At 38.1% G+C, this 13162-nt stretch overlaps 1 protein-coding gene across 1 annotated transcript in view; it reads left to right on the top strand.

Moving 5' to 3' along the window:
• PREX2 (phosphatidylinositol-3,4,5-trisphosphate dependent Rac exchange factor 2) overlaps positions 1 to 12771 on the top strand; it is a 281233-nt gene extending 268462 nt beyond the window's left edge. The window contains exons 39-40 of the mRNA XM_077876670.1: positions 372 to 439; positions 6976 to 12771. Of these exons, the coding sequence (XP_077732796.1) occupies positions 372 to 439; positions 6976 to 7021 (114 nt within the window). The 3' untranslated portion in view covers positions 7022 to 12771. The remainder of the gene's footprint in view (positions 1 to 371; positions 440 to 6975) is intronic.
• The last annotated feature ends 391 nt before the right edge of the window (positions 12772 to 13162 follow it).

Here is a 13162-nt window from a genome sequence, read left to right as displayed (position 1 = left end):
GAATAAATAAATAGAATCTTAAAAGAAAAGAAAATACTCAGATTATGACTTCTCTTTTTCTTTTTTTCCTCTCTTTTTCTTTTTAGATTTATTTATTCATGAGAAACAGGCAGGGACATAGGCAGAGGGAGAAGCAGGCTCAGAGAGAGCCTGATGCGGGACTCGATCTGGTAACCCCAGGATCACGCCCTGAGCCAAAGATAGATGCTCAACCCCTGAGCCACGCAGGTGTCCCATGACTTCTCTCTTCTGCTTCTAGTCTCTCTTGATGTTAGATACATCGTTGGGATAAATTCGCTCAAATGTTAACAGTATATTAAATAATTACTAATAAATATAGAGCTAAAAATTATTTTCCCTGCTTCTTTCAGGGAGCAAGAGTTCAGAACACAGCAAAGAATTTGGGGATCAGAGACCGAACCCCACAGTCTGCTCCAAGGTAAGTGACTCCCCAGGTCTGCTCTTTCACAGAGGGCTGGCCACAATTTCCCAGGCAGTGTCACTCACAGCTATTGGCAGTTGGCCTTGGAAACACTCTGTGGCTAAATGTGACTAGGCATAGTGGTCTCTGAATTCAGTGGAACATTAAGGGAACATTAACAAACTTAGAAGTAACAGATCAAAGTCTTGATATTATTCTGTTTTGCAAGTTCCATCATGAATTCAAAGACAAAAGGCCACATCGGTGCTACTAAAATTTGTATTCCAGCTGTACTGAACTACCAAAATGCCACTTTCATTTATTTTTTATGCCTCGGGCATGATTGCTTCTCCCACCTGTGTCGTATGAAAAACTCCTGCTTAACCACAAAACCCAACTTAGATGTCCTTTTCTCTTTGAAGTCTTGGTTGAGTTTTTTTTCCTTCTTCCACTGCCTTATCATCTTGTACTGGTCTATTCTAGCCCTTATCATATTGTGTTACAATTATTGGACTCCTTGACCAACCTGAATATGAATTCTTTGGAGGCAGAGAGTATGTTTTCTGATTTTACTCCTTGCTCATCATAGGCCTCTATAATAGGCATTAAATATCTGATTTCAAGAATGTATGAATAAATAAATGAATGAATAAGCTTTTTCTTTGCAACTATACCAAATATTCACGGTTCACATATCATCAAAAGAGAGGAATCTAATCCACCTTTAGAATAAATGAACATGGAAACAGCCATCAAAGAAATGTTAATTTCGGGCAGCCCTGGTGGCCTGGTGGTTTAGCGCCGCCTTCGGTCCAGGGTGTGATCCTGAGGACCCGGGATCGAGTTCCGCGTCGGGCTCCCTGCGTGGAGCCTGCTTCTCCCTCTGCCTGTGTCTCTGCCTCTCTCTCTGTGTCTCTCATGAATAAATAAATAAAATCTTTAAAAAAAAATGTTAATTTCATTTCCCTGGTGACAGGAGGATAGGCAACCATCTATCTTGAATTGGGGCAATATTAAATAATTTCTTTTACATTTGCTTGTTTTTATACATTGGCATTTCAACAAAAAGTACCCTCCTCCAAGCACTGTCACAGACAAGACACTCTTTGTTTCTATTTACAAAGCAGTTACCAGAGTGAGAATGATGACTGCAGCATTTATGAAGTTATATTTCATTCTAAAAAAGTATGTGGGCAGTGTAAGTACTTTCAAAAGGGAAAACACATTTTCCCCTTGAAAATGGATGGAGCACTCATGTTCTAATTGTGTTTTAGTGCTGAACCCTAACTCTATTTAATCCTCAAGTCTTGTTAATGTTATCTTTCATAGCTGATTAGGTTAGAAAGACTTTCTGTTGCTAAAGAATCATTTCACATAGGCATTCTCTCTCTAGCACCTTGAGCAGACACAGTATATTTGGATAACAGACCCAGTGAAGTGTTAAAATCCCAATAAGAAAACAAGATAATGGCTTAGCAAGGTCTTCTTAGCTAGAGCTTATAAACACTAATAAACAGTGGGGTTAAGATAAGACTTCAGCATCCTGATCAATAAACCAGTATGCAAGCTGAATACAAGAAAAGAACCCAATGAATTCACTTTTTTTTCTTTATTGGCTTGTGTTTTAAAACACTTGAACTGAAACACGATGAAATGTGCCAGCTGTAAAGTTGACATTTTTTTACAAGAGAATAATAATCCCGAGAGAAATCTAGAGTAAATTTTAAATTTAATTCTATTTATTCTTTTACTCATTCTATAAATATTTATTGAAGACTTAAGAAATGCACAGCACCTGGGATGCCTGGGTGGCTCAGTGGTTGAGCATCTGCCTTCGGCTCAGGTTGTGATCTGGGGATCCTGGGATCAAGTTCCCCATCAGGCTCCCCGTGGGGAGCCTGCTTCTCCCTCTGCCTCTGCCGCTCTCTCTGTGTCTCTCATGAATAAATAAATAAAATCTTACAAAAAAAGAAATGCACAGCACCCTGCTATGCCACATGGAGAACATAAACATGAGAGAGAAACAGTTCCAGCCCTTAAGGAGCTTTCAGGTAAAAAGATGAGATGACAAAATGTAACTGGAAGGAAAGGTAATGTAAGAAGCCCTCTATGAGTGATATGGAGAGAGTGCTAAAGTCCTAGAGGGTTGGGGATCCTGCCCAGCCAGGAACCAGGATTCCTGCCCCAAAGACAGCAAATTGAAGAACAAATTTGGCTCTCAAGGACAGGCCACCCATAGGCAAATGTGGGGTAATGTTTCTGAAAATATCTTCGTGGAGGGGATAGAGTTTTCTGTCTCGGCCTGAGATAATATTTGGTTCAAATCCCTTACCAATCTCTACCATAGTCTTCCTTTCCCCATTCTTTCAATACTTAAAATTCACTCTGCAAACAATATATTGAATTTCTTCTATATGTTTGTAGATGTCAGACACTGTGTTAAAAGCTGGAAATAAAGACTTAATCCCTTCCAGTAGTCAGTGGGGTGCAGTAGAGAGACCATTGAATGAAATGGAAACAGGATCCAAAGTGTAAGCACTTGGGCACATAAAGACACAGATTGCCATGAGAGAGAAGGGGCACATAACTCAGTCTAAGGATAAAGAGGGGAGGTTGCAGAGTATTCCTGGCCCAGTCAGCATGTAGTAGATGTCCTCCACAGCTGATGGAATCGCACCAGCGCCTAGGCAGCACATCTCACTCCAGGACTATATACCCAGATCCCGATGACTGGTGATTGAATGTGATTTAAGAATGGTGCAAGGTGGGACTCCTAGGTGGCTCAGTGGTTTAGAGCCTGCCTTCGACCCAGGGAGTGATCTGAGAGTCCCAGAATCAAGTCCCACGTCGGACTCCCTTCATGGAGCCTGCTTTCTCTCTGCCTGTGTCTCTGCCTCTCTCTCTCTCTCTCTCACTCTCTCTCTCTCTCTCTCTCTCCCCCCGTGTCTCTCATGAATAAATAAATAAATAATCTTAAAAAAGAAAAAGAATGGTGCCAAGGTGAGGCTGGAGGCATAGGCAGCAGCTGGATCAGGAAGAGACATGTATGAGATATGAAGAGCGCTGATATCGGGTCACCTGGGTGGCTCAGTGGTTCAGCATCTGCCTTTGGCTCAGGTCGTGATCCCAGGGTCCTGGTATTGAGCCAAACAGTCAGGTTTTCTGCTCAATGGGGGGCCTACTTCTCCCTCTGCCTGTGTCTCTGTCTCTCTCTCTGTGTCTCTCATGAATAAATAAATAAAGTCTTAAAAAAAGAGTGGCTGACTCCACTTGAAGACAGTAGGGAGGTATTAAAATGCAATCTTCCTGTCTGGAAGATTTAAAATTTCAAATGTATCTCTGGCACCATTAAGAAGATCCATTCGAGGACAGCTAAGATTGAAGGCAGGAGCTTGAGCAGAGATTGTCGTGGTATTAAGGATAAAAAGGAGAGGATGGTTCAAGAGATATCTAGCAGGTAGGATTAATAGTCTTTGGACGCTAATTGGATGAAGGAGGTTAGGGAAAAGGAAGATTCTAGAATGACTGCCAAATCTTTGGCTTGGGTGAGGATGAGCTCATCTCAGTAATATTGGGACTGAGGATCAATGGGTCAGCCACGCGAAGATGCCTTCGTGGGCAGTACCAACCAGGTTCTTCCCCTAACTTTCATGTGTTGCATCTTCAGAGGAATAAACTCATCTTTATCAAGAACCAGATATTCCTTTTTAGATGCAATGACATGCTGGTCTTATTTTTTTATTGTGTCACAAAACCTGTAAACTACTGTACTATGCTGGCTTGATTTTCTTGATTTGCTTAATTGTGAAGCAGCATTCTGTAGTGGTTACAAGTGAAAAACATGGGTTTGAGTTCCAGCTCTTGCTTGTGACCTTAGTTAGCCAGGTTATTTATTTTCTGTGAGGCAGTTTTCTCATCTGTAGGATAGGGGGAATTACCTTGGGACGGGTTATTATTGAAGCTTTAGTCTTCAAAAGAGGCATTTGCTTTGTGGCCTCCCTTAACACAGCTTTTATTTATGCCATGTAGAAAGATGAAGGGCATGATGTAGAGATTGAAGTTTGAAAGTTCTACTTCCGGCAGAGTTGGATGGGGCGAGAAACACCAGCTCCAAGATGGCTGCCTGAGCCCAAACAGGAAAAGAAGAACGTGGAGCCGGGAACAAACCTTTCCATGCAGGGGCACTGGTGTGCATGAGTGGGATGAGGATACAACAAGGGTCCTACATGTTGGGGAAAGCAAAGCCTCCCATTACCTAACAGTTTAGCTGCCAGAAAAACAAATGCCTTCCTGCAGAGTAAAAGTCCAACTCTTAACTATTACATTTTGCTTCCCAACTTCATCTGCCTGTTCTAAATTCCCCAAGCCCCACAATTTCCATTACAAATGTGTCTGAACTCAAATAACCCTGAGTCACTTCCAAGAAGCCTCACAGAAGCTGAACCTGCCCAGCTCTGCAGTACCCAGAGCTATTATTTCATTAGGTGATCACAGGGAGTAGCCTTTTTGCCAATTTGCAAGGCAGACATTTCAAAGACTCGTCTACCCAGTGGCATTAGTTCCATTATGTGAAAACGTGCAGTGCAAGGTAATGGAATGTGATGGCGCAGCCCAGATCTCACAGGGTAGGACATTCACTACCCAGCTTACTGTTTCTGTTCTACCTGAGTAAGGCCACTGCCTGCCCACTCATTAGGCAGCGCTGTCAGGGAAATGAAAGGATAGAAATTAAAGAGGAAAAGAACTTTCCAATCATTCTATTATTCCAGCGCTGGCAATGCATTTTGAAGCAACACCGTATTTTTCAGCTGCAATGGCAGCTTTGAACTATATCTGCTCAATTTAATGTATTCTTTTCTCTGGGAAGGATGAAATAAGCTCTTCTGATGTGAGATGTCCTTATTTCAGTATCCATTTTCTTCCATGAAGATGACATATAGAGTATTAAGCACCTTTCAGACTTGAAATACATTTTGCAAGTCTCCCAAGGCAGTAACGTTTTCTGTGTGTTTCCAGACTATGAAAGTTTATTTTGTTAGCTAGGTTTCTAACTCAACATTCAAACTTTTTAATTCTTTCCCCCTTTGACTTAGAATTAGCATGGGGAAAAAAAAAAAGAATTAGCATGGGATTAAATGTGGAAGGAAGAGGAAACCTGATTTGCTGAGTTTCTCAACAACTCATGTAAACTTTGTTCGATTTAATCTGTAAAAGAAGTGAATCACCACAGCTACCCCTGAGTTTGGAATACTTTTTAAAACAAGCAAATTTGGGGCATCTGGGTGGCTCAGTCGGTTAAAGCAGACCTGTCTTCAGCTCAGGTCATGATCCCTGGGTCCTGAGATTGAGCCCCACATCGGGCTCCCTACTCATTGGGGAACCTCCTTCTCCCTCTCCCTCTGCTGCTCCCCTTGCTTTGCTCTCTCTCTCCATCAAATACATAAATAAAATCTCAAAACAAATAAATAAATGGAGCAAAATTGAAACCTGTACTTAATATTTTTAGATCACAGAGGAAGCTCTGAAGCGGGGCTAGCATGACCACAGAACTATAGGACTTGTGATTGTAGTCCAACACCTGCCGGCTTGGTCAGCTGATCTCCCAGGTTGTGCTTTCGGTGATGGGTTTGCCCCATATGGTCACTGGCTGTCTTGCAGCTGCTATGTGCCCCTTAATACCATTCTGGAGCCAAGATCTAACCATTCAGAAGAATGCAGGGCTGCAGGAGCTTGTACCATCCCTAGTTCAGTCCCCTGCCCCTTGCCTTAATGCTGAATGACCTCAGACACCCAGATCTGGGATACCAAGAGGGAGCGCTTCTGGGCACCTCCACAAGTTCCAGTAGATGCCTTGACCCACTTAAGTCTGCACCTGATTCTGCTGACAGGTGAGAGGAAGGATGGGCAGAGCCAGGCAGATTTTGCTCAGGAAACGCACGATGATTATGCCTGTGAGGTTAGGACCCCACCACATCAGCCTGTTTGTAACCAAAGAGATGGTACAAAGTGAAGCAAATTTCAAAAACTGGTCAGAAAATCAGTAGACCACTCTGAGCAGGTGCTCTTTTGCTACAAATTAATAATGATAGACAAGATGGTAATTATCATCATAATAATCATCTCCTAGAATTCAGAGAATCGATTTTGCTGCCAGCAAGGTGAGCAGTCGGGGTTGGCAGCACTGGAGCAGAAGCAGCTGGTGCGGAAGAAGCAGCACTGCCTAATCAGTAGTCATCCAGATCTGCAAGGAGACATGGGTGTTTTCTGACTAATAGAACTGAAGTTTTGGAGTTTGTACATTCATACGTGATTTTTAGTAAAATAGGCAAGATGATCATGACTCCTGAACCAAGAAATCATTATCAATATCCTTTTTCTACCAGTCTGAAGTTTTGGAGTTTGCACATTCATACGTGATTTTTAGTAAAATAGGCAAGATGATCATGACTCCTGAACCAAGAAATCATTATCAATATCCTTTTTCTACTAGTAAAAACATCTCAGGTAATGGCAATATGCCAGACCCGTGTCACACTCTCCTGTGCCTCTTCTAGGCTCTACAAGCTGTGTGAGCCGCCTCCCCCCGTGGGAGAAGAATGAAGAGAATCCCCCAAGGAACCGGTCAAGCAGAAGCTTCTGAACACCAGACAGAGGACATGCTGGCTACATATTCTCCATTCAAGATAAAGAAATGACTTTTTTTTGGTCTCAAAATCCTTCACCATGGAGTAAATAACCAGTGTTCAACTTGTACTTGGATGTTTGTGCTGGCAACAGATCAGAGGTCATTCAGACAATTCGAAGCTTCACAAACTAATCTCTGTATGTATTGACACTAACTATTCATTTTTAGGGTAATTCATCCCTGGAGTTGATGAAAAAAAGTCAGAGAACAAATGAACAATTGTGCCTCCTCTCCCATTGATTAAAATTATGTTATTGTGTTTGTTTTCATCTTCTCTAAATGGGATCATGTAATATTTCCACTTGAAGAAGTCTTTCACTGAAGACACACGGACACACTTTCCAAATCCTCCTACAGAAATGTTACAGACAATAGAGACTGGGTTCTGTCATAGGTATTCAGTACCTCACCTGCATCAGAAAAGTAGTTCGTATGGGGAAGGTGAAGAGCATGCTTTACTGTTTCTCATAAGAGTTTATTTCTCAGTAAAAGAGAAGACAGCTGATTGAGGCTTCTACCAAGACTTCCTTCCAGACCCTTAGAAGTATCTCTTGTACTGATGGACAGTTCCAGCATGCTGGTGGTGTCCTTGCTTCCTGAAATGGCAGGGCTTCCTTGGCCATGCGCACTGGGGCTCCGCCACAGGTGGGCAGGGGTGGGGAGCAGCAGCGGTCTGAGAGGTGGGGGGGGGGGGGACAGTAGGGTAAAGGAGGAAATTTAAGCCCATTTAAAAATTCAACCTGTAACTTAGAAAGATACCTAAAATCCTTACTTTATTAAGGCTTTCATATGAGATGTGAGACTCAGAATATACCATGCTGAGTATTTTTCTATCAAGGTATGTGTATAACATGAAAATAAAGCTTTATTTGTGGAATTTTAAAAGGAGTAGTAGCGACCTTGATGACATATGGAAGCACAAGGTATATTCCACTTTCTTTCTAAAGTATGTGTAATGTTTATCATCTCTGTGTTGATAAAATGACATTGTATTTAACATAATGAATACATGGTATTGATTTTTGAGTCTATAATTTTCAAAGCAATTAAAATGCCCTCACTGTGATTGTGCTAATTATATGGATTTAGACTAATTTAGTATGTGAAATGCTTTTCATAACTAAAGTATATACAGACCGTTATTAAATTTTAATTTATGAAATTTGATTATGATTTTCAAATGATCATTAAAAACCTTCACCACTAGCAGTTGTGTATTGAATAACAAAAATACCATGTTACACATGTATGAGGTATTCATTCATATACTGGTCAAGCTGATAAAAATTGTTCTTTGGCACAGAAACACTTAAGATTTTTGCAGTACGTCCCTATATAAAATGAGAAATAAACAAACTCCAAAGGTTTCAAAAAAAAAGTTGAATGCTTTGAATTTAATGAGGATATGACCCTTAACACAAATATCTATAGTAAGCATATCTGAAATTCCAGGGATTTAACATTCTTGACATTGTTAACAACTGATCCTGAAGGTCCATGGCATTAGTATTTCGTGATTTTCCTGTGCTGAGAAATTGATGACATTCCATGCAGGCTAACAAAGGAGCGAAACTGATCAACTAGGTAGTATTTTTCATAATGTCACTACTGTTTTCTAATCACCATCCTGGATGCCTTATTTCTCATTAGAAGGATGAAAAGGTCACTTAAACACTTCAGTCATACTTTGCTATGTTTCATGGGGGAAATTATCTGCTATTATGGTATGTATAAATTAGCATATTTTTAAGGATATAATCTCTATCTAATGGAATGTGCTTAATTTTTAACGGTTAAATGTAGTGTAAGTGTACCATCGATCAGAGTGCTTGCTACTTATTAAAGGCTCAAAAGTTAGTAATGCTTTATATTATCATCAGTCACTGTCATGTTTTATTATAATGAAAATTGTAGCTAACATTTAAGTAATTACTGTGTGCCAAGCAATACTTCCAAGTGATTTACCCCTATTTTGTTGTTATTGCTTCACTAATCCTCACAACGATTTGGGGTAGTACTCTTTTCATCACCCCCATTTCACAATTGAGGAACTGAAGCACAGAAGGGCCCAGTGATTCTCCCAAGGCCACCTGACAAGTGGTAGAGAAGCAGGATTTAAACCCAGGAAGTCTGCCTCCTTAACACATTATGCTGCTGCTGCTTATTCATAGAAGAACTGTTGTAATATTACCAATAATTTGTTAGTAAATTTGGAGATATGTAGCATGTGTTGCCATTAAATTATACACACTTTACATTGAGGGAAAAATGAGTGGAGATACGTAAAATGCCTTTCATGTGTAAAAATCATAGGACTTCTTAGACAATTTTACCGTTCTGGATACAAGTTTTGAGGCAATGCGGTGCTGTTGCAATCTGAAAAAATAGATTCCTCGTAATTGAAGATAACAGTTTTAGATATGTTTCAAAAGTCTGGAGAAGTATATTATATAAAATTTGCCTGATTCCCAAACAGCAGTAACAATAAAAAATGTCCAATGAATGAATGAATGAAGACAGTTTTTCAATGCTATAATGTGTCTCCATGTGACATTGGACATTTAACTGGCCTTCAGTTTTTAGGATGGGTTTACTTAATGTTCACACAGACCTCTACCTAACTGCTCACGCGCTCTCCTACAACTCCTATAAACGTTACTAACGCCTACCAACAGTTCTTCCAAGTACGGTGTTTGGACATTTCCCTCTCTTCCCCTAAAAGTAAAGGTCGTGCGAACAAATTTTGGTTCTTAACATAGGATTGCTAATCAGCAATCCATCGTCACTACATCTTAAATATCCCACCATATCTTATAAAGTTACTAATATTAAATATTACAAAACAAATATAATATTAACAGAATGAGCAATTTGAAGAGACTAGAATTCTACATCTATTTCCATTACTGTGTAACAAGAAAGAAGGAAGGAAAGAAACAAAGAATTCCTGTATAGGTTTTATTTATATTGGATATATAAAGTCAAATTTAGAAGGTAAGCTTTATTTTATGAGCCAATATCCTCATCTGAAGAGTCTCACACTATTTTCTGTCTCTTTAAATCACATTCTTTCAGTGGCTTCAGTTCCCTATGCATTCAGTTGTCGCTCTTCTTGCAGTAACAAGGTTTAATTTAAAAACAGGCTAATGTCTTATGATTTTATAATATATATGATATTGTAATGATACTGGTTCTGACTCTATTGATTTAAATTTTGTGATAGCTAACTAAATTCAGTATGAAATGAAATTATCCTTGGTACTAACTAGAAAAGTCAAGACAATGAATAGGAAAAAAAAAAAAAATCCTGAGGGATGCATTAACTAATTTAAAAAAATAAACTATTTTGAGGGCACCTGGCTGGCTCAGTCAATAGAGTTACTCTTGATCTTAGGATTGTGAGTTCAAGCCCCACATTGGGTGTAGAGATTACTTAAAAAATAAAATCTCGTAAAAAAGAAAGACTATTTTCAACCCTCCACGCAATAGTTTTTTGGAAAAAAATAATATTTAGGGAGTTGAGAGTTACTCTACCGTATTTGATAATAATGCATTCGTATTTAAAGTACTAAAGTATTCCTTGATTAGTTCATATAGATATTTTCCTATGTAGCATGATTTGGGACAGATTACAGAGCATATTTTTATGCACCTATATTTCTTTAAAAAACATAATATTGAAGTTTAAAATGGATAACCCTACTTTAAGTCATTCTACTTTGCATTTTACTTTAAAGGTTATTTTCAGATTTTCTTCAATAGTGGTATTTACTAATATGGAAACTAATGTTTTGTATGATAAAATTGCTTCTGAATTTTTGGAAACTATGTTTAATTCTTAAAGAATTATTTTTAAGTGAATTAATATACTAAATTATAGTGTAATTACTTTCCTGAAGCCAGTGATAGTGATTTCATGTGTATGTATGTGTGTGTACACATATGTATATGTATCATATGTATATGCACACACTCATAGACAAACATATATACCAATTTGCTGAATGAATTGTCAGTTCTGCTTAAGTATAAAGGCAAAAGCTTTTGAAATGGTTTAGAATGATCTGAAGTTCGATTAAGAAAAATATTCTGTATGCTATCAGATTTTTGAAGTTTCAGTGATAAATCTCAGAAAAGTGTCACCCTACATGAAGCAGAAGAGGTGGGGAAAAGTTATGAGAGGAGTCTGCCCAATACAGGGCTCAGACTATCCTTTTACGTATAGTGGTTGCAATCTTCCTATGTGCTGTAATTCTGTAATTGTTATTACATTTAGTCTTTGGTTTTAAATTTTTCTTACTACTTCAGGCCTTTGCTTTTAACGGTGATCTCAGCATTCCCATCGCCACGTTGCGCACACATGGAAGGTTGTAAAAGTACAGCCTATGCATTCTCTCACTATTGTTCCATAACCTACAGCCTACTTCACTCAGGATAGCTTGCTTTTCTCACTGAGAAGAGACATTTGAAGTCTACTAAGATAGATAGAGTTAGAGATCCTATATCTCTATAGACATTTTTATATACATATATTTGCTACTTTTTTGTTTTTGTGATGATACATTATAGAAATTACTTAGATTCTCATGTCTTGTTTTGGATGAAGGGATGAAATATGGAGTTCTTCAATATATTGAATGTTCTGTAGACTTCAGATTTGTCTAAATACATAGTACCCATACCTGGCAGGCCACCTTTTGATGACTGACAATGGTTTCCCACTCAGTTTGGCATCAATTTACCTAACTTTGCCTTCCAGAAGAAGTAGCTGGTTAAGAACAAAATTATTGAATTTTCAAGTGATATTTCTACTAGAAATAGAAAGCTTTGGACAGTTTTACATGCAAATAACAGAATAAATACCCACTCATGTATTCGTTCCACAAATATGTTTGAGAATTCACTGTGTACAAGGCATAGCCAGTGGGTCTCTTTTTTTTGTGTTGGATGTGTTTGGTTCAAAAACCTTCTCAATATCTCTTTTGTGTTAATGGTCGCTTGTGTCTTTTACTTGAAATGACATCTGTAATGCAAACCTATTCTAATACCTTGTAGGTATATATACTGTATGAAATCAAGAATACTAAGTTGGAAAAATGCTTTAGAAAACATACATTTAAATTTGAATTATCTAATGCCTCAAGCAAATTTCTTAGAGTTTCAGATGAATATATATTTTTGTAACTGCCAAGTAAATGAGTAGATCATAGCTTTTGCTTAAAAAATATTTTTATAAGTATTCAGTTGAGAGTTAGTTACTTTATGTATTTGGATATAATTTACATTTCAGTATTTTAAATAGTATTTTAAATAGTATTCATTATTATTATTTTAAAAAGTATTTTACTATTATTTTACTATTTTAAATAGTAAAATTTCAAATTTGTTCTATAAATAGTAATTCTTTTGAAAATATTCATATTTAACATTGTATAACAGCCAAAATGTAGCAATAAATTTCACCTGAGTGTGTTATTATAAGCAGTCAATTTTTCCTTTGTAAAGATACATGTAACATAGTTTCATTCAGGACTTTGTGAATGGTTAAAATGATCGAAGTGCATTATGTATTTTTATATCATTTAATTTTGTCTGCATAAAAGACTAGAATAGTAGCATTGTATCATTAACGTCAATAATAATAAAGCAAAATGTAGTAAGACCATTTCAGCTACTTTCCACTTAAATTTTTTTAACCAGTTTCTATTATGTTCTTACCTGTTTGGGAGACAAAAATCCATGAAACAGAAATTTTCACTCATTGAGAGTTCACAAGCCTGACAGAAGAAACTTGGTACCCATATGAAACAAATCTACAAACCTGAGCCACGGTAAGTTATAGAGTCAGTAACTGCTAGGAAAGGGACAGGAAAAGAAGTTTAATATGGGCCACAGCATAGGAAAGGTTCATGGGAGATACAAGACTTGTGCTGTTTCTAGAATTAACTAGCTAATAATCTTTCAAGATTATTCAGTATATACTATGTATAAGCCCCAGTCCTAGTTGCTGAGGGTGTTATAAATGCACATAATTCCCAAACTCTGCAGTTAAAGAA

Source organism: Canis aureus, chromosome 28, assembly GCF_053574225.1.
Source record: "Canis aureus isolate CA01 chromosome 28, VMU_Caureus_v.1.0, whole genome shotgun sequence".
NCBI lineage: Eukaryota > Metazoa > Chordata > Mammalia > Carnivora > Canidae > Canis > Canis aureus.
Note: the sequence above shows the minus strand (reverse complement) of the source record. Positions and strands in the feature narration are given on the sequence as shown.